The sequence below is a fragment of the Molossus molossus genome, unplaced genomic scaffold (genome assembly GCF_014108415.1).
Source record: "Molossus molossus isolate mMolMol1 unplaced genomic scaffold, mMolMol1.p scaffold_m16_p_1, whole genome shotgun sequence".
Lineage (NCBI taxonomy): Eukaryota > Metazoa > Chordata > Mammalia > Chiroptera > Molossidae > Molossus > Molossus molossus.
In genome coordinates, this window is record NW_023425344.1 from 182,063,243 (window position 1) to 182,085,661 (window position 22,419).

The 22,419-nt window shown below is 37.9% G+C and overlaps 1 protein-coding gene across 11 annotated transcripts in view; it reads right to left on the reverse strand.

Annotated features, from left to right (window-relative positions):
* Nucleotides 1-22,419, reverse strand: part of UBR1 (ubiquitin protein ligase E3 component n-recognin 1) — a 143,599-nt gene that overhangs the window by 118,410 nt on the left and 2,770 nt on the right. For 8 of the 11 annotated variants that reach the window (XM_036245932.1, XM_036245900.1, XM_036245916.1 and 5 more), the window contains exons 2-4: nt 11,091-11,347; nt 6,289-6,367; nt 2,201-2,311 (exon numbers count right to left, since the gene is read on the reverse strand). In XM_036245932.1, coding sequence (XP_036101825.1) covers nt 2,201-2,311; nt 6,289-6,367; nt 11,091-11,347 — 447 coding nt within the window. Of the gene's footprint in view, nt 1-2,200; nt 2,312-6,108; nt 6,193-6,288; nt 6,368-11,090; nt 11,348-12,555; nt 12,574-16,375; nt 16,430-22,419 lie in introns of those variants that run through there. The other 3 variants (XM_036245909.1, XM_036245920.1, XM_036245937.1) reach the window with 3 other exon arrangements.

Genomic DNA, 22,419 nt, shown 5'->3' on the forward strand with positions numbered 1-22,419 from the left:
AGATTATTCATTACAATGTACAGAAATTTAAGTAATTTTTGTATAATTATCATGTATCCTATAATCTTGCTGAACCTATTTATTAGTTCTAATAATTTTTTAGTGAATTCTTTAGGATTTTCTATGTATTTTGTATAAATCATGTCACCTGTAAATAGAGCTAGTTTTACTTTTTCCTTTTATTTCTTTTTCTTGCCTAACTGCCCCTGGCTAGAACCTCGAGTACAACCATATAGATATAGCAAGAGCAGAATCTTTGTCTTATTTCTGATGTTAGGGAGATAGTATCCAGTATAATTATAGCTGTGAGTTTTTCATAGATGCTCTCTATCAGGTTGAGATAGTTCCCTTCTATTAAGTTCGTTAAGTCTTTTTATCATGGAAGTGTGTTGGAATTAGTCAAATGCTTTTGCTGCGTTTATTGTAATCATGCGGTTTTGTTTTTTATTCTATTTATATGATGTATTACATTAACTGATTTTCAGATGTTAAACTATGTACTACATTTTATAGCAGATGAGGCTCATTATATCACATCATCCCACTATTAGTAATGATGCTAATATTCACAATGGATTTCAGGAATGATAATATGATACTTCCATTGTAAAGTTTCATTGTTTATTCTTTTTATATATATATATATGTTTTTATTGATTTTTTTTTTTTAGAGAGAGGAAGGGAAAGAGAGATAGAAACACTGATGTGAGAGAAAATAATGGGCTGCCTCCTGCACGCCCCTCCAATGGGGATTAAGCCCGCAACCTGGTAATCGAACCAGGAGTTCTCAGTCCATAGATAACGCTCAATCCACTGAGCCACACCGGCCGGTCTCATTGTTTACTCTTATGACCAGCAAGTAAACTATGAGATGACAATTTAGAACTATGTGAATATTATTCTTCATCAACTCAAGTCTTAATGTTTATATCCATTAATGATCCTTAACTCCTTAGGGCTTACAAAATGTTGATTTTTACTATTCTGTTATCCCTTTTCTATTAGCTAGTATTCATCTAGAAGGAGCTTTACCTCATCAACTGGAAATACTTCTGTACTATGAAATACAATTCCTACCAATTTTTAGAGAAAAAATTGATATAATAACCACTACCATGGCAACAAACTTCATCTCTCTATTCTAGCTTTCATGTAAGTTTCATTAGGAACACATGGATTTTTTTATCTTCAGTATGAGTCAATCAATTATCATGGTTATTCATTATCTGATGCTCCAAATGTCCAAGTCAGATTAATGAAAGTCCTTTCAAGCTGGGTTCTAGGTTCTTTTTTCTTAAATTTTTTTTCTTTATTGATTTTAGAGAAAGAGGAAGGGAGAGGGAAAGAGTGATAGAAACATCGATGAGAGAAAACATCTGTTGGTCACCTCCTACATGCCCCACCCCTGGGGATTTGGCCCATAAGCCGGGGATATGCCCTGACTGGGAATTGAACTAGTGACCCCTTGGTGCATGGGTTAATGTTCAACCAGTGAGCCACACTGGCCAAGCCAGGTTCTTCTGACATAAACCCATCCTTATAAGCTTACTTGTTCCCTGACCAAGACCTGGAACCTAGTATTTTCATAGCAATCCCTAATTGCACTTAGTGAAGAATGGTACTTAAAGAGATTAAAACCTGAACTCTAGAGGTGTTCACTGCTTTAGGGTTATCTGGAACAGCTTAAAGAGCACAAAAACTCTTTATTCTTTGAGTTTTGAAAAAAATTCCCCTGTCAAACTAGTTGAACATGGTATTGTCTTGTGACAATTTTCTGAATTTCTTCAATGGTTATAAATTTTTCAAGTGTTCTGTTTTTGAATAAACTATGGCACTTTATACTGTTTGCTAAAATAATCCATTTTAAAATGTATTTATAGAGTCATTTAGTCTTTATAATCTTTATAATTACTTCTGTGATTAAATCATTATTTTCTCATTCTCCTTTCTAATTATCTACATCTGAGCTGGCTCACTTTTTTTTCTTGATTAGGATGTACAGTGGATAATCAATTTGTTGATTTTTTTAAAGGAAAGTAATTATTAAATTTTTGTCAATTCTACTGTTTCCCAATTTAATATATTTGGCTTCTAACAATAATTACTTCCTCTTGCTCTTTTAGGCTTAAATATATATTGTTTACCCTTATCATACTGACAGCTTAACAAAAAGTATTGAGTAATCTATTAATATTCTTACCTCTTTTGTAGTACCTGCTGTTCCAGGTTCATGACTTATACAAAAAGGGCCAGTCTTCCATGCTTCTGTGTCTCCACAGTCACAAAATCCTCCTCCAGTAGAAGTATGCATCTAATAAATTAAAAACGAGTTTCTCTTGATTTCAAAACATATTACAAAGCAAGGAAGAGTGATACAGATGACTCAAATAATAAATGTTCACTAATACTTTGACCCTAATTGCATTTAATCTAATGGAAATTAGATATATAAAAAATCTAAATACTAACCACAACAAACGGACCTTCAAAATTGATAAATTTTTAAAACATACTCTAATTTTTAAATAATAGTTTAAAATTTTTGTACTAATGGAGAACAGATTGTGTAGTGTACAAAAAACAATCTATACAGTACCCAGAACACTTGAGTAATGAGATTTTCTAACTAAACAGACAATTTATAATCATTATAATGACACTTACATTGTACTTAAAAAATATATATAATGTATTTTCATCTATTTGGTGTCCACAGCAACTAAAATTATTTACATTTTTCCCTTGAGAGTTGTTACAAAAAGAAAAAAATCTAAAATATACTAAGCAAAGTAGAGTGACAATGTTCTAATTTTTTTTTTGGTACGTGCCCCTAGCAGAAACCGCACCCGGGACTCTCTGGTCCGCAGGCCGACGCTCCAACCACTGAGCCAAACCAGCCAGGGCTGGTCTAATTTTTTAATCTTCCCCAAAAGTTGCCCCTCCAAAACATACAATGGACAAGGAGAGCAAAAAAACCTCACATGACCCACGTTTGCTGCACTACTAGGAAATAAAAGATAAATACCACAACTTTCCAATTACTTGTTCTATCACAGTTCCCACTGCCTATCACTTCAAGCCTATGGATGCAGACAAGAGAGGAGAGCTTAAGAGACTCCATGAAAGAGCAGAAGGGTACAGATGACTTAGATGAAGCACAGATAAAATCACACCCAAAAGGAGAATGCCCAATTGTAAGGGACAAATACTGAACACAGGTTGGGACTTGGTGGTTCACAGGGAAAGAGAATGAAAGTAAGCAGCACCAGAAGTGGCAACTTCAGCCCTGGCCGGTTTGGCTCAGCGGTTAGAGCATCGGCCTGCGGTCCGGAGAGATCCGGGTTCGGTTCCCGCTAAGGGCATGTACCTCGGTTGCAGTTTGTCCCCGGCCCTGGTTGGTCGTGCGGGTGGCAGCCACTCGATGTGTCCCTTTCACGTCGATGTTTCTCTCTCTCTCTCTTCCTCTCCCTCCCACTCTATCTGTACAAAAAATGGAAAAGTGTCCTCGGGTGAGGATAAAAAAAAAAAAAAAAAGTGGCAACTTCAGAGAAGCATTGCTTTTGGAAGAAAATCAAATACATTTAAAAAGGTGGTAAGCCTTAAAGTAAATTAAAAAGGAAGTAAGAAGAGAAAATTAAGGATCCTGTAGAAATGAGAGGAACCACACACCAAACCCTCTCCTCCCTTCATTACCATCACCACCACCACCATCACCATCACTACCATCTATAAAAGAAATTTCACAAAAGAGGGCAAAACTGACAGAAGACAGCATTTGTGAATCCCGTCCTTGAAGTAAAAAAAGAAAAATTATTTTAAGTATATATCCATACAAAACTATTACCAAAAAAGGGCAAAAATGAAACTAAGATCCAAAACCTAATCATGAAACTGAAGAAAACTGTAACATAATTCTCCAAACTAAAATATATAGCCTCAAACAAGGACTTGGTTACATGAAAATCCTTAATCAGATTAAAGCATCTTTAAGCAGAAATACAGAAGCTAAAAACAGAGTTCACTCCTCCCCTCCAAAAGAAAAAGAACAGGTTAAATAAAAAGAGATTTGATAGAACTCAGGGGGAAAAAATTAGAAAACAAGAAAATCATATCAGAAATCAATTCTAAACTTTGAGATAATAGACTCAATGAAAGGTTAATAAATAGCACTGAACAAAGCAGAAAAACAATTAAGAGAATGAAAATGATAAAGTAAAGAAATACAGGGTTGCCCAGCCAGTGTGGCTCAGTAGACTGAGTGCCATCCCTTGGACTGAAAGGTCCAGGTTTGATTCCCAGTCAGGGCACATGCCTGGGTTGTGGGCTCAATCCCCAGTAGGAGGGTGTGCAGAGAGCAGGGGATCGATGTTTCTCTCTCACATCTATGTTTCTATCTCTCTCTCCCTACCTCTCTCTCTAAAAAATCAATAAACACATATTTTAAAAAACATTTCTGTTAAAAGGTTTCTGCAGGTTCTGCTACTGCTTGGACTACATTTGGTATAATTCTTTCCTAAAGCAATTTGACAAAATAAATTAAGAATCTTTAAAAGTTCACTTTAAAAAATTAATACTTTGTTTTTTAGAACCGTTTGTTTAAAGAAAAATTGAGCAGAAAATATTGAGTTCAATATAACCCTCTTCCCCCAATCCTACAGTGTTTCCTTTATTACTAAGATCTTGCATTAGTGTGATACATTTGTTACAATTGAGGAATATAACCAATGATCAAATATATAAACTCCACCAGTGACTAGCTCTGTAATCTTGGGAAAACATTTTAAGCACACTATATCATAGGCTTCTCAATCTACTTTTTCTGGTGCACAATAATAATAATACCTATAATCTATACCTACAGCCCAGCACTTCCTGAGCTAGAAGCAGGAATGTCGAGATCAATCTTAAAACATAAACAGGCCTGGCTGACGTGGCTCAGTGGTCACCAGTTCAATGCACCAAGAGGTCACCACTTCAATTCCCGGTCAGGGCACGTGCCCAGGTTGTGGGCCAAATCCCCAGTGGGGGACATGCAGGAGGCGGCCAATCGATGTTCTCTCTCATCAATGTTTCCATCTCTCTTTTCCTCTCCCTGTCTCTCTCTAAAATTAATAAAGGGGAAAAATTGTTTTTAAATAAATAAAAACATAAACAGCACTTTCATCTCTATGGAAGACACAGTCTACATAAAACTTTAGGCATGTTATATGTACAAAAAGAAACATCAGTTATTATGTCTATCTAAGCCCAGAGTACAGAATCAATCCTATTATTTGAGAAATACATTTCAGCTGAAAATAACAAGGTTGTCTAAAAATGTAACAGGAAAGGAAAAAGCCCTCAACCTCATTAATAAACATTAAATTAAGAAATATTAAATTAAGATCACAATGTGATACTATTACATAACCACCAGATAGGCTAAAATTAAAGAGACACCAAATCTTGCAAAAATATGGAGCAATAGCAACTCTCATATACTGCTAGAGAGCCTAAAAACTGGTATACTAACTACTTTGGAAAACAGTCTGACATTATCTATTATGACTGAAGATTCATATACTCTGGATCTCAGCAATTCTATTCCAGATATCTAGTCCAGAAAAACTATAGTACATGTGTACCAAAACGTACAAATAAGAATGCTCATAGCAGAATTGTTCATAATAATCCCAAATTAGAAGAATTCTACATTATCCATATAAAGCACAATAAATAAAGAAAATATGGATTACTGAACATTATAAGGTCACTGGACAAACTACATCTACCTACATAATGCTGAGTGAAAAAAGTTACTCAATAGGAAAATGACACAGTATGACTCTACCTATGTAAAGTTCAAAAACAGATAAAACTATTCAGTAGATTTTGAGTGATAAGCTAAAAGGGGAATCAAAGAAACCATTGTCACAAAACAAAGGAGAGGTTATTGTGAGGGGTGAAAGAGAGATTGTGATCCAGGAAAGACAAATGGGAGGCTTCTAAGAGCTGGCAATGTCTTATTTCTTGACCTAAGTAGTGGTTACATGAGTGTTCACTTTATAGTTATTCTTTAAGCTATTCGTATGCATTATACAACCTTTTGCATAAATTTGATATACTCACAAAAAATTGTACAGGGCTACTTCTTGAGGTAGATGTCCCATCGTATAATATGTTTAATCAGAACTAAAAGTTCACATATCAGAACTGTAATAGCAAGAATTCAAGTACTGGTCAACAATATGAACTAGATGGCCAACAGATTCCTGCTAATCTAGACATTTTATGGCTCTATTTTCATACCTTGTAACGATGATTTTTATGAACACTATTCTGGAAGCAGTCCATACAGAGTACACACGTTGGATCAATTGCACAATCCCTGAAAAAAAAAATCAGATTCCAAAATTTAGATTACTCCCACTGATACTTAAGGTATGACTATGATGAAATGTGAATGAGTTTCCTGTATGTTCCACAAACTGAATATGAAAATGCTTCAAAAACTGAATTCCAAATAATTTTAGCCATATTTGAAAGCATAAGTTTGGATAGTTGGTTTTTTTTCTTAAATCATCCTCATTACTTTGAGCTTACACATGATTTCAAACTGCTAAAATACAATTCAAAATTAGTTTTGTGAAAAATGATCAATTTTTTAAATTATTTGCAATCATCTTACTCTATTCCTTTTTAATTTTAAAGTAATTTTATTGATTTTAGAAAGAGGGGAAGGGAGAGAGGGACAGAAACATCAATGTGAGAGCATAATAACAATCAGCTGCCTCCTGCACACCCTCTACTGGGGATGAAGCTTACAACCTGGGCATGTGCCTTGACCAGGAATCGAACCTCGACCTTTTGGTGCATGGGATGATGTTCAACCACTTAGCCACAGCGGCTGGGCTTACCCTATTTTTTTTTTAATTAATTTATTTTTGTTACAGATGTTTCTCCTTTTTCCTTTGGGCTTATCCTATTACATTTATAAATATACTTTGCAAACACTGATTGTTCACTGCTAAATGAAGCTTAGATAAAGACAAAAGTCATTTGTTCAGCCGGTGTGACTCAGTGGTTGAGCATCAACCCATGGACCAAGAGGTCTCCAGTTTGATTCCTGGTCAGGACACATGCCCAGGTTGTAGGCCCAATCCCCAGTGGAGGGAATGCAGGAGGCGGTTAATCAATGTTCTCTCTCATCGATCTTTCTATCGCTCTCTCCCTCTCCCTTCCTCCCTCTAAAAACCAATAAAGAACACAAAAATTTAAAAAAGACAAAAGTCATTCGAATGTAAGCATCTTAAGGGCAGGGATTTCTATTTTTTATTGGTTGCTTCTTGTATGTGCCCTGACTGGGGATCAATCCTGCAACCTTGGCGTAGCAGGATGATGCTCTAACCAGCTGAGTTACTGGGCTATGGTTCTATTTATTTATTTTATTTTATGTATTTATTTATTTTTATTTTTGTACCCTCACCTGAGGACATTTTTTCACTTTTTGTTCAGATAGAGTGGAGAAAGAGAGAGAGAAAAAAACATCGACGTGAAAGGTACACATTGTGTGGCTGCCACCCGCATGACCCAACCAGGGCTGGGGACAAACTGCAACCGAAGTACATGCCCTTAGCGGGAACTGAACCCGGGTCTCTCTGGACTGCAGGCCGACGCTCTAACCACTGAGCAACCGGCCAGGGCTCTATTTATTTCATATATTGCTGTCCAAAGCACCTAAACAGTGCCTGGTACATACTGAACTAATATTTATTACATTAATGAAATTCAGTGTATCTTCATTTCTTCCCTAACAACAATTTTATTTATTTATTTTTTTATCCTCACCCGAGGACTTTTTCTTTTTTTTAAATATTTTGTTCAGATAGAGTGGGAGGGGGAGAGAGAGAGAGAAACATCGATGTGAAAGGGACACATCGAGTGGTTGCCACCCACACAACCCAACCAGGGCCGGGGACAAACTGCAACCGAGGTACATGCCCTTAGTGGGAACGGAACCCAGGTCTCTCGGGACCGCAGGCCGATGCTCTAACCGCTGAGCAAAACCGGCCAGGGCCCTAACAACAATTTTAAAATGTACTATTTTGCCTGGCTGGTGTGGAGGTTGAGTGCTGACCCATGCACCAAGAGGTCACCGGTTCAATTCCCAGTGAGGGCTCATGCCCAGGTTGTGGGCCTGATCCCCAGTGGAGGGGCACACAGGAGGTGGTCAATCAATGTTCTCGCTCATCGATGTTTCTATCACTCTCCCCCTCTCCCTTCCTCTCTCTAAAAATCAGTAAAGAAAAGAATTTTTTTAAATGTACTATTTTATTTAACATTTTCGGGGCAACAGTGAGAAGTATATACAGTAAGTCCTAACTTAATGTCACCTATAGGTTCTTTGACTTTAACTGAAATAACATATAACAGAACCAATTTTAGACCTGGCTGGGTGGGGTAGTTGGTTGGAGCATCATCCTATACACTAAAAGGTTGTGGGTTTGATTCCTAGTCAGAGTACATACCTAGGTTGCAGGTTCAGTCCTGGTCAGGGCACATATGGGAGGCAACCAATGGATGTTTCTCTCTCCCATCATTGTTTCTCTCTCTCCTTTCCTCTCTAAAAATTAATTAAAAAAAAAAAAAAAAAAAAACATATCGTCGGGTGAGAATAAAAAACAAACAAAACAATTTTATAATAGGCTGATATAAATAAGAGTTAAATTCCTATGGCATCTTATCAATGTTATAATGAGCAATGTTGAACAAAATGTTATTTGAGGACCTGCTGTAAATTAGTGCAAAATGCAAAATTAATTTTTAAAATATTTTATTTAGAAGAATTGAAGAGATAGAATTAGAAATTTTAAAAGTGAATCTTAAAAGACTAATAGGAGCCCTGGCCAGTGTTTTGCAGTGGCTAGAGCTTCGGCCCACATACAAAAGGGTTCGATTTCCAGTCAAGGGCACATACCTGGGTTGCAGGTTCAATCCCCAACACTGGTCGGGGTGTGTGCAGGAGAAAACCAACAGATGTGTCACTCTCACATGGATGTTTTTCTCTCTCTCCCCCCACCTCGCTCCCTCCCTCTCACTCTCCCTAAAAATCAATGGCAAAATATTTTTTTTTTTTTTTAATCCTCATCCGAGGACATTTTTCCATTTTTGGTACAGACAGTGTGGGAGGGAGAGAGAGGAAGAGAGAGAGAGGGAAACATCGATGTGAAAGGGACACATTGAGTGGCTGCCACCCGCACGACCAACCAGGGCCGGGGACAAACTGCAACCGAGGTACATGCCCTTAGCAGGAACCGAACCCGGGTCTCTCCGGACCGCAGGTGGACGCTCTAACTGCTGAGGCAAACCGGCCAGGGTGCAAAATATTCTCAGGTGAAGATTAACAACAACAAAGACTAATGGGAAATAAAGATCGCCTAATAATATTCTCTAAAATGTGTATGATCTACTGACCTGTTTAGAGCAGGATTTCTAAACCTCAGCAGTACTGACATTTTGAACCAGACAGTTATTTGTTAGACACAGAGGAGACTGTCCTGTGCAATGTAGGATATTTAAGCAGCAACCCTGGCCTCTACCCACTACTACCATTCCCCCAGTTATGACAATTAAAAATGTCTCCATGACACTTTTAGAGAAATGAGGTCTATAAATGTCTACTAAGCTTTAGATGAAACTGATTGGGCTTCAGCTAAAAATACATAAGATAAATGAATCTTACTAGGCTATACAGCAAAATAATACACAAATTACATAAACTGACTTTTTCCTGAGAAAAAAAATTAGATAAAAAGATTGTATGTTCTAGCCCTGGCCAGTCTGGCTCAGCGGTTAGAGCGTCAGCCTGCGGTCCTGAGAGACCCGGGTTCGGTTCCCACTAAGGGCACATACCTCAGTTGCAGTGTGTCCCCGGCCCTGGTTGGGTTGTGCAGGTGGCAACTACTCGATGTGTCCCTTTCACGTCGATGTTTCTCTCTCTCTCTCTCCCTTCCACTGTATCTGAACAAAATATCAAAAAAAATGTCCTCGGGTGAGGATAAAAAAAAAAAAAAAAAAAGATTGTATGTTCTAAACAACCATTAACTATATATAAACCAGCCATACCTAGAATTATAGTGAAGCAAAAAACAATTCTCTGTATTTATAAAGCCTAAAATGTCACACTCCTAACCTAAATTACCTCTAATAAAGGGGCGGGGGGGGGGGGGACAAAAACGAAAACTAAAAGTGCTGCTAAGATCTAAAAGTTGAAAATGTTGGATAGGAGTAGGGAGTAAAAAAGTTCTCCATGCCACCAAGATGTTTAAGGCAACTGCTCTCACAAAGGGCAAAAAGCCTAAAGCTGCTCCTAGTTTCCACATCAATGAAATTCTAATTGCCCCTAAAGGTTTGCAAACCTTTGGCACCAAATTGCTCTTAGTGGCAAAAAATAACTTAAAATGATACAAGTCTACAAACTTTATCCTATCACTTGCTGTAAATATTCATAGATTTCTTATAAAAATGCTGTGTTTGATTATAAGAGCCTACCTACCTTGAATCTGCTTGGAAAGTATTCCGAATTTTGAAATACACCTGGTCCTAAGGGTTTCAAATAAGAGTGTGTGGACTACATAATAAGGAAAAATCTATCCCTTACATACACTTTTGGACAATATGAAGAAAAAAATAAGAGAACTGTTTAATTATAAGTCATATTAAAATACTAGCTATAGCCCAGCTGGTGTGGCTCAGTGGATTGAGCATCATCCCATGGACTGAGAGATCCCAGTTCGATTACTAGTCAGGGCACATGCCTGGATTGCATGCTCAATCCCCAGTAGGGGGCATGCAGGAGGCAGCTGGTCCATGTTTCTCTCACATTGATGCTTCTCTCTCTCTCCCCCTTCCTCTTTCTCTAAAAATAAATCAATAAAAATATATTTAAAAAAACAAGCTATACTAAAAAAAACAGACATATAAGTACATAATAAAATAACGTTAGTTAAGTAGGATACAACATTTAATAAACCAAGAAAGGTACATCATGAAATAGGTACAAAATATCAATATTGTAATTATAACCAATCCTATGAATTTCTAATTCTTACCTACAAGAATATGTTGTCTCTCCACTTTTGAAAACCTTCCCACAGAGTTGAAATGCTCCACTATGTTTTAATTTCTCTAAACAAATATCTGGATCTTCTCCAAATAAATACCATTCCAGTGGAGTAAATATTGACGTTCGTATACTTTCTTCCTGCTTTTCCAAATCCGGGTCCATTTCAGCAAAATAAATTTCAGGCACCAACTGGGCCAAATGATGCAAGAAAGTAGTATGAAAATCAGCTTGCTGATCCCACCACTGAAAGAAAAGAAAATGAGTAGATTTTGTTATAAGTTCCTTCTTAAAATTCTAGGGGTATCAGTAATGGCACAGTTCTGTAATTTCATAGAAAGTGATCTACAATATATTCTTCTTTTATCCTTTGTCATACAAAAGGAAAGTGGGTAATTTTTGTAAAAGCTTTGGAAATAAGTGATTGTCTACATTGGAAAAAAGAAGAATAGCTGTAGTGGGTGAGAATTATCCTTCCCTTCTGGAATGGCCAACTTTTGGTGTGTGAAGGTGACTCTATTATCTGTTAGAGGCTGTACAGATAAAGCATTCCCCCACACTCTCAGTTTTGTCTTGTTTTTTAAGGAACCGTGCATTTAATGAGAGATCAAAACAAATGAATGCCAAAAAGTTTTTAGAACATAGAGTCTTTAGAACACAAAAAGAAGTAACATAAAAGAAAAAGATTAAATGGACCTCATCAAAAGTAAAACTTTCTGCTCTTCAAAAGAAACTGTTACAGATGGCTTCTGGGCCAAGCTTATGTGCCCATGAAAACATGCTCAACATCATTAGTCATTAAGAAAATGCAAATTGCCCTGGCCAGTTTGGCTCAGCAGTTAGAGCATCGGCTTGTGGTCCCTAGAGACCAGGGTTCAGTTCCCACTAAGGGCACGTACCTTGGTTGCAGTTTGTCCTCGGCCCTGGTTGGGTCGTGCGGGTGGCAACCACTCGATGTGTCCCTTTCACATCGATGTGTGTGTGTGTGTGTCTCTCTCTCTCTCTCTCTCTCTCTCTCTCTCTGTCTCCCTCCCTCCCCCACCCAACCCTATCTAAACAAAAAATGGAAAAATGTCCTCGGGTGAGGATAAAAAAAGGGAAAAAAAAAGCAAATTAAAATGACAATGAGATTACCCTACAAAACCTATTTGAATGTAGGTAAAAAAAATAAAATAAACTCCTGGCCAGTATGGCTTAGTTGGTTGGAGTATTACTCAGTATGCTGAAAGGTTGCAGGTTGGATCCTCAGTCAGGGTGTGAGCCCCTGGCCAGTATGGCTTAGTTGGTTGGAGTATTACTCAGTATGCTGAAAGGTTGCAGGTTGGATCCTCAGTCAGGGTGTGAGCCGTTCCAGAAACAACCAATGGAAAAGGAAAGTGCTAGTAAGAATTTAAAATAGCACAGCCATGTTATAAGAGTTTAGTAGTTCCTTATAAAGTTAAACATACACTTACCATATGACCCAGAAATCAAATTCCTGGGTATATACCAAAAACTAAACTGGAAATCATGAATTATAAACTATCAATAAAAAGAAAGAATTATCAATACATACAACATCAACATGCATCAAAAGATGTAAAACTCAAAAGGCTATGCACTGCCTCTTACCAGTTGGGATGAAGTTCATGTTGAAAGCCATCTGTGTAAATTTAGCAAAGCCCATCTTCTATGCCAAATACCTGATTCCATAAGTAGGTTTAACTGATACTATCTGTAGATTTTAGTAACATCACCATTCCACCTTTATCTTCAATCAAACAAGACAGCTTTCCAAGTATCGAGAAATGCCCCATTAAAAAAGACATTCAGCCCTGGCTGGTTTGGCTCAGTGGTTAGAGCGTCGGCCTGCGGTCCAGAGAGACCCGGGTTCGGTTCCCGCTAAGGGCATGTACCTCGGTTGCAGTTTGTTCCCGGCCCTGGTTGGGTTGTGTGGGTGGCAACCACTCGATGTGCCCCTTTCACGTCAATGTTTCTCTCTCTCTCTCCTCCTCCCACTTTATCTGAACAAAATATGGAAAAATGTCCTCAGGTGAGGATTTAAAAAAAAAAAAAAGACATTCAGGCCCTGGCTGGTTTGGCTCAGCAGTTAGAGCATCGGCCTGCAGTCCAGAGAGACTCGGATTCGGTTCCTGCTAAGGGCATATACCTCGGTTGCAGTTTGTTCCCGGCTCCGGCTCCGGTTGGGGTCCTGCAGGAGGCAGCTGCTCGATGTGTCCCTTTCACATCTGTTTCTCTCTCTCTCTCTCTTCCTCTTTCTCCCTCCCACTCTACCTAACAAAAATGAAGAAATGTCCTCGGGTGAGGATATATAAAAAAAAAAAAGACATTCAGTACATATACACAATGGAATACTATGCAGCTGTAAGAAAGAAAGATCTCTTATCCTTTGAGACAACATGGAGGATCTGGGAGAGTATTATGCTAAACGAAATAAGCCAACCAGAGAAAGACAAATATCATATGATCTCACTTATTTGTGAAATATAATGAACAATACAAGCTGATGAACAAAATAGACCCAGAGACACAGAAGAATGTACAGACTGACAAACCTCAGGAGAGGGGGGTGAGGGGGAAGAGGTATACCACAACCACAAAACTTATATGCATGTATACATAACCAATGGACACAGACAACAGTGTTGGGGGGGCGGTTGGGAGGAGGGTGTCAATGGGGGAAAAAGAGAAACATCTGTGACAACTAATTAATAAAAATTGCTGATCAAAAAAAAAAAATTCAGGGATTACTCACTGGCAATCTGGGCTTAAATGTAAAGTCTGGTATGTTTAATGCCACTCAGTAACAGCAGGCTTAAATGAACTGACCCAGGGAAACAGAAGAGGATGAGGGTATAAGTCTCTACTATTAAAGCAATACTGGCAGTTTAGTTGCATTTAACATCCTTCCAATAAATTAATAGTGTTTATTTGACAATGGTTGGCTTTCCAGTTTTATTAGTATTTCACATTCTTCAGTCTGTAAAAACAATGGCCAGATAATGTTTATAAAGTCATTAAGAGTGTTAATAAGGTGCACATATACTTGTTCACTACTTCTTAGAGTAGATTAGTAGGTGCCCCTTGAAGTATTAAACATTTTCAGAGCAGCCCAGCTGGAGTGACTCCTTGGTTGAGCGTCAACCCATGCATCAAGAGGTCGCCGGTTCAATTCCTGGTCAGGGCACATGTCCAGGTTGTGGGCCAAATCCCTAGTGGGGGATATGCAAGAGGCGGCTAATCGATATTCTCTCTCACTGATGTTTCTATTGAGGTTTTATAAGATGACATATAATTGGAATTAAGAATTTACATAAGGTTCCATAACAGGTAACTAAGGATATTTGTTTACTAAAACCTTTTTTTAAAAACTGTGCCTTGCAGCCCCAGCCAGATGGCTCAGTTGGCTGGAGCATCATCTTGTACACCAAAAAGGGTGGGTTCAATTCCCAGTCAGAGCTCATACCTAGGTTTTGGTTTGATCCCCAGTCAGGGTGTGGACGGGAGGCAATCAAATCAATGTTTTTCTCTCACATCAATGTCTCTCTCTCTCAAATCAATAAACATATCCCTGAGTGAGGATTAAAAAGTAAAAAATAAATAAAATCACTGCCATTAAAAAAACAAAAATAAAACCAAGAAAAAACTGTGCCTTCCAGTGTTCTAACTCCAAGTTCTCCAGGGTACTCACAGACCAACAACTTGTTTTATTGACATGTCTGGCAATAACTATAACTAGCAGATAAATAATATTGAATGTTTTTTGGTATACCTAAGGTTCTTTTCGTCAAACAATGCTAAATAGAAAAAGAATCCTGCATATTTAGTGCTATACACCAAACAAAAAACCTTTCTGTCCCACCTAACTATGGAAAGCATAGAACTAGTTCAAGTTTTTCAAGAATATTTTCAAGAACATGAGAAACTTGAGAGTCAAAACTGAAGAGAGACTAAAACCTAAGGGATCTTCTGGTTCAAGTCCCTCACTGTACAGATGAGAAAACTGAGTCACAGGAAAGAAGTAAATTGGCTTGCCCAACATCCATTAAGAAATTAGTATCAAAAAAACAAAAACAAAAAGAAATCCGTATTAGAGTCAGGAACAGAAAGAACTTAGGTATCTTAACTCCTAGAGTTCAGTGCTCATTTTCCTTAACCAAATATAAATATACATTTACTTTAAATTTACCCTTAGGACTTGTTCAATTTCGCTTTACTACTAAAACTAAACAAAAACAAAACTTCACCTTCTTTTTAATTTTTTTCCTCCAAATACAGATTCTTAGCTAACAATACCCTAACATTTCTAGCTACTACTAAAATATTTTATCTTTGCAATTACATGTCTTAGTGTGCAGAACTAATATTTTGAAATGTTATCTTTATATTGTTGGTTGATCTGAACAGAATGTCTGGGTGTTGATACCTTAAATGCCTTCTCTACCAATCTTACCACTAGCTCTCTATCCTTCCACTCCCACCCCACTTTAGCTGTTCCTCAAGGTCCATTTAACTCAAAGTCCACCTCCCTGAATACTTCACTGATCAACGTAAGAAAATTTCTCTCCCCTGTAACTCTAATATAGCATTTACTGAGAGAGGTGTTCATTCAGTACCTAAACCTCTGCCAGATAAAATGCTACCTTTAAATGTGTACATCTAGCCTTTTCAACCAGATTGTCAGCTCCCCAAGGGGGGGGACTTTGCCTTCCAAATCCCTATCACAAGTACATAACAAAAAATCTCAATCAATGCTGATGGTTATAGACTTCTAGCTAGAGATACCAAAGCAAATGTTTGACAACATTAAGAGCCTTCTAAAACTTTGTTCACAGAATTCTTACAGGAGAAAAAATAAAAATTATACTTTCACTAAGATTTTTTCTAGATGACTGCCACAACTATGAAAAAATTTTTTTCAATTAAATTTTTTTTTTCCAGGTAAGAAAAATCACATAGGATATATTTCACTGGATGACATGTTCAGGAATTACTGGTGATTGTAGTAGGATCACTTTTCTTCTGTTTGGTTGCTTTTAGTAATTTTCTAACTTAAGACAAGAATAAAATTAAGAACCTTTTATTTCAATGTCCAGAAAAACAAAATAAGATACCTTTTTTTAGCATTTGGAGATAAGGAAAGGCTTTCCTAATTGTTCTCTGAAAACAAGTTCTCACATCATTCAAATTCCCACACATTCCAAACATTTCCCTCATCCCCAGGGACTTGCTTGGATGCCTGTTTGGGAACATCATTCTGAAAAATAAACTTACTTTCAGTATAGTGTGTAATTCTTTTTCTAATTCTTCCATTTTGAAATGGTAACAAAATCTGGAGGCTCTAGAACTGGTCATATGGCAAGTACTAGATTAGTAATTGGAGCATCTCTAGGCACCAGGAAATCTTTTGGTTATACAATGTTTTCTTGTAACACCATCTGACAGATTCATAAAGTCAAAAAATAAGGAAACAACCCTAATTCAACTGCTTACCCCATAGGGAAACCCTATCCTATCTGATGGTTAGCTCTCTAAGCCTATCAAAACACTTCTTCTCAGTCAACTTCCATTCTTATAGCTCACAATTAAACCAAAATTTATCTTCCTGTAACTTTTAGCCTACACTGCTTGAAATAATCCGATTAATTTGCTGTTTCACCCAACAGCCATTCAAATAAATTAAGATAACTATTATGTTTCTCATTAGTCTCTTCATTCTGGGACTAAATGAAGCACTGAAACTAAAAAAATTTGTCCACCCCTAATGACATGGTATCCAGACCACTCTCCATTTGATTACTCTTTTATAGAATATGCATAATATGCCTCCATACAAGGGAGCGGAACTATTTATTACCTCCCTTATCCAGAGTACTAAACTGCTTTAAAAGATTATGTTCTTACCCAGCCAGTGTAGCTCAGTGGTTGAGCATGGATGCACCAAGAGGTCACCGGTTTGATTCCTGGTTGGGGCACATGCCCAGGTTGTGGGCCAAGTCCCCAGTAGGGGGCATGCAGGAGGCAGCCAATCAATGTTCTCTCTCATCAATGTTTCTGTCTCTCTCTCCCTCTTCCTTCCACTCCCTCTCTAAAATCAATAAAGAAAAGAAAGAAAAACACCATGTTCTTTTTTTGGCAGCCCTATCACATTATGACTTGGTGAGCTTGCAGACAACCAAAACCCTTAGAATAATCATGTATAAGAGATCTAGTTCTATAACTGTGATGAAAGATGTATTGTTAATGACTTGAATGTAATTCACCTTACTTAAAGCCATTCTTCAGAACAAAGTCTATTTGACTTGTTTGAAAGTGTGGGGCTATAACTACTTAATGTGTCTTTATGGACTACCTTTTAAAATACCTTTGAACTTTTGGTATTTATGGGTAAGCTAGAAATAAATGACTTTAGCTACAGAAGAAAACAAAACTATTAATTTATCCACTTGGTTGTTTTTTATATACACATACATACTCTGCCTTGTAATCTAAGAAAGGATTTTAGTTGGTTTGCAAATATATACCCAATACAGTAAGAAGAGAATATGAGATATATACCCCAGAGTTTAGAAAAGCAGATTTAATTCATTCAAAGACTTCAAGAAAAGCTTAAAAAATTGGAACATGAACTTATGGGACAGTATGTTCTCAAAGCCAAATTATGACTGCATGTTTATATATTTCAGCAGAACAGAAAAGAGAGGGACCTTGTTTATCACATGGCTCTATATTTGGACCAGCCTATTTTATCAATGCCATGAAGACACAGTAAACTTTCTTATCATATTTACAAACATAAGGCTGGCAGGGATAAAAATAATTCTCCTTAGCCCTGGCTAGTCTGGCTCAGCGGTTAGAACATTGGCCCGTGGACCAATGAGTTGAGGGTTCGATTCCGGTCAAGGGCACTTATCTCAGTTGCTCTTTGTTCCCAGCCCTGGTCAGGGTCGTGTGGGAGACAGCCACTCAACGTGTCCCTTTCGCGTCGATGTTTCTCTCTCTCTCTCTCTCTTTCTCTCCCTCCCACTCTATCTGAAAAAAAATGGAAAAATGTCCTCGAGGGAGGATAAAAAAAATTCTCCTTAGGCTGATACTGCATTGAAACTAATAAGGTGAAGCTTAACTGTGATGAAAGTAAACTCCATCTGGACAAGGCCTACGTCATTCCCAGATAGCAAGTAGGCACTTTGGTTAAGTATAATAACTCTTCTGGAGTCTTTTAGTAACATTTATTTAGTACAGCATACTTCCATAAGTACTTAGCTTATTGCAGAGGTAACATTAAAAAAAAAAAAAAGGTTATACCAAATGCTTTAAAAAAACGAACTCATCAAATAACTATTGTTTCTTCAATAAGAGGCATGCTAACTCAGAATACCTTAGAAGAGCACACAGGAGTTCATAGTACAGCACCTGGGACTAAAGAGGTCTTAATATTTTGTCTTAAGATATCTGAGGCAATGGGTTAAAAACTTAAAGAAAATTGTTCTTTTCACAGAGCATAGCATACAAAGGAAATTTGAAGTAGCCCTCAAAGCCAGCACACATGAAGGAAGGATGAACAGGATTACATTGGTTCACCCTGTGTCAATGATTTACATATCTACATATCTACCCAGACTCTCTATGCCGTATTGAGAACAAAAACCTCTTTACTTGCAGGACAATATCTGTTAGTAAACTTAAGTGCCAGTCTCCAGCCTATCTATACTAAGTTACTATTCTTTCCTAGCCTCTTATAGGTAGTGGGAATGTCACTTTGACCTGAAGTTTTAAAACTTCGTATCTGACATTATGAAGTTTGTACTGAAAATCAGAATTTTCCATTGCTACCCAAAATAGAAATTGGGAGACAATAATGAAAAAACAACATGCACTAGGCCCTATCAACTGGTGACAAAGCACTTTAATTAGGACTCACAAGACCTTGGTTTTCATCCTAGTTTTCTCACTCTAAGTGTGCCCTTACTGCAGAAAGCTGTGCTCTAGCCTAAAATTATATAAATTCAAATTTCCAAGGAAAATCCTCCATTAAAAATAACATAGAACTTCTCATTCCTTTCTCTTTATCTCAATATTTTAAAGTCAATTATCAAAAGATTGTTATCTTTTAAAGATCCCCTATAGATGAGATTGTAGATAATTTGTTCCTTTTCATAATTTTGCACACATAGCAATATTAAACTTTAAAAAATAAAACAAAAATTCCCCCCATCTGGGTACTAGATAACTTTTGGGAGTAATGGAAATGTTTTATATCCTGATTTGGTGGTAATTATACGGTTTATATATCTGTCAAAACTAACTAAACAGCCCTGGCTGGTTTGGCTCAGCAGTTAGAGCATTGACCCATGGACCAGAGAGTCCTGGGTTCGGTTCCTGCTAAGGGCATGTACCTCAGTTGCAGTTTGGCCCCGGCCCGGGCTGGGGCCGTGTGGGTGTGGGTGGCAACCACTCAATGTGTCTCTCTCACATAGATGTTTCTCCCTCTCTCTTCCCCCCTTTCTCCTCCCGCTCTATCTGAAGATAAATGCAAAAATGTCCTCGGGTGAGGATAAGAAAAAAAAACAAACAAAAACCTAACTAAACAAACACTTAAAGTAAATGACTTTATTGTGCATAAATTATACCTCAATCATATTAATTTTTTTTAAATCCTCCCTATTCAATTTTAAACCTTTTGGCCTTATTATCTCTTAACCTCCTCAACTCCTATTACCTTCACCCCCATTCTACCTCAGCTAATGTCTCCTCATTCATTCATTCATTCATTCATTCACTCATGCATTCAATAAAAATTCTGAAGCAATGTGCTGGGTAGTGGAGATACAAATGTAAACAGGAAACAATTCATACTATTAAGGAGTTTACTGTATAGAATGAAAGACAGACAGTAAACAGCCAATACTCAGTACAGCCTGAGTCATGCTATATTCAACAAGAGTATGAAAAGGGTGCTATAGGCCCCGGCCAGTGTGGCTCAGTGAATTGAGCATCATCCCATGGACTGAGAGGTCCTAGTTCGATTCCCAGTCAGGATGCCCGGGGGTTTGGGTTTGATCCCCAGTGGGAGGTATGCAAGAGGCAGCCAATCAATGTTTCCCTCTCATATCAATGTTTCTCTCTCTCTCTCCCTTCATGTCTTAAACAAAAAAACCAATTTAAAAAAAGAAAAGGGTGCTATAGGAACTAAGAGGCACATCTAAACCTGGCTCTGCCATCACAAACACCTAATGTGTCTCCATGTTCTAAAACTCCAAATTAAGTCCTTCCACTTATATCAGCATCATAACTTTAATACTTTAAATCCCACTAATTCCCTTGGCTTTTCTTAGCTGCCTATTCAGTCTGGACTCCAAGGTTAGCCATTACCCCAATATGCCCCCTGATTCCCTCCTTCCCTTCATCTACAACCTCCCTCCTCAAATCACTACCAATCTTGCTAAAATAAATTGCTAATGTTACTCTAACCGGTGTGGCTCCATGATTAGAGTGTCAGCCCGCCCACCAAGGGATCTCAGGTTCAATTCCCAGTCAAGGGCAAGTACCTGGGTTGCAAGTTCAATCCCTGGTCCCTGCCAGGGCATGTGCAAGAGGCAACCAATGGATGCGTCTCTCTTACCCCCCCTCCCCTCTCTCTCTCTCTCTGTCTCTTGCTCTCTCCCTCTCCCTCCCCCCCAACTCTAAAAATCATTGGGAAAAAATATCCTCTAGTGAGAATTAACAAAATAAAATAAAATAAAAATAAATCACTAATGTTGATCTTCATTTATTCACTAAGAGTATGTAAATGTCTGCTACACCAAGCACATAGTAGGATATATCAGTGAACAAGCCAGACATGATCCTTGGCTTCATGGAACTTACATGCTGGTAGGAGAGACAGACATTTAAATAAGTAAAGACAATACAGTAATTACAGATTGTAATAAATGCAGTGGAAGAAATAAGCAGGGTACTTTGACAAAAAATAAGAGGAACTCATCTCTTAGGGCTAAGTATCAAGAAAAAGCAGAAGAAAAACACTCTAGGGAGGAAAAACCAGCAAGCAAAGGCATAGGCCCTGAAGCAAGAAACAGCATGGACTTGTTTTAGAAACTAACAGGTCAGGGTGCCTAAAGTAACAAGAAGTTAGGAGACATAACAGAGGCCAGATCAGTCAGGATCTTGAATGACTTATAATTAGTTTAGATTTTATTCCAAGTACAATAAAAAAAAAAAACCACTGAAGAATTTAGGCAGGAAACTGACATGAATATGATTTAGTCTTAAAAAGATTTACTCTGGCCCTGGCCGGTTTGGCTCAGCAGTTGGGGCGTCAGCCTGCGGACCAGAGAGTCCCGGGTTCGGTTCCTGCTAGGGGCAAGTACCAAAATAAAATAAAATAAAAAGACTTACTTTGGTTGCTATGAGAAGAATGGACTGGAAGAAGGCAAAATGGAAGCAGTGAGACCAGTTAAGAGGCCACTGCAGTTGCCTAGGCAACAGATGGTGACTAGGACTAGAGAGGTGGAGTGGAGACAGAGAATGTTTGTGTTCAAGAGCTATTATGGAAGTGTCATCTACTGAAACAAGAATAACAAAACTCTTGAAATGCCTCCCTTTTTCCTGCTCCTCAAACCTGGTCCTTCCTCTCAGTATATATAGACACAACCATGGCCATGAATGCTTAAGCCAAAAACTGGGGATCCAGATGTCATCTGTTTCTTCCCTTTTTCCCTCATGCCCAATCCATGAGCAAATATTTTTGTTTCTACCATACTTCTAAAATCTCTCTCAAATCTATCCTCTTCTCTCCATCTCCAGTGATCTTTCTAGCACAAGCCACCATCAACTTTGGCTTGGGTAAGTTACTGCAGAAGCTTCCTAATTGCTCCCCTATTTGAAACACTTATCAGACATCCAAGTGGCTATGTCAAGTAGGCAGCTGGATTTGTGATTCTGGAACTCAGAAGTGAGTGACCTAAATTTGGGAAGTGAACACATACAGATGGTATTTAAAGCCATATAACTGAATTAAATCACAAAGGCAGAGGGTATAGATAGGAAAAATAAAAGAGCTTAGTACCATACCAGGAAAAATCTTCTGAGATATACTTAAGAAAAAAAATCCAAAGAAGATAGAAGGCAAAAGTTCTATCAGACCTCCCCATACACTACTTTCTGAACTCCCAATTTTTCTCAGGCCTCATCTTCCTGGATCCAATAAACCACCCTCTCCTAGAAACTACATCCTATGACACTACATTATTCTCACCTCATACCTGCTCGGCTATTCCCTTTCTAGGTCCTTCACTGGTTTTTCCTCCATCTTCTAC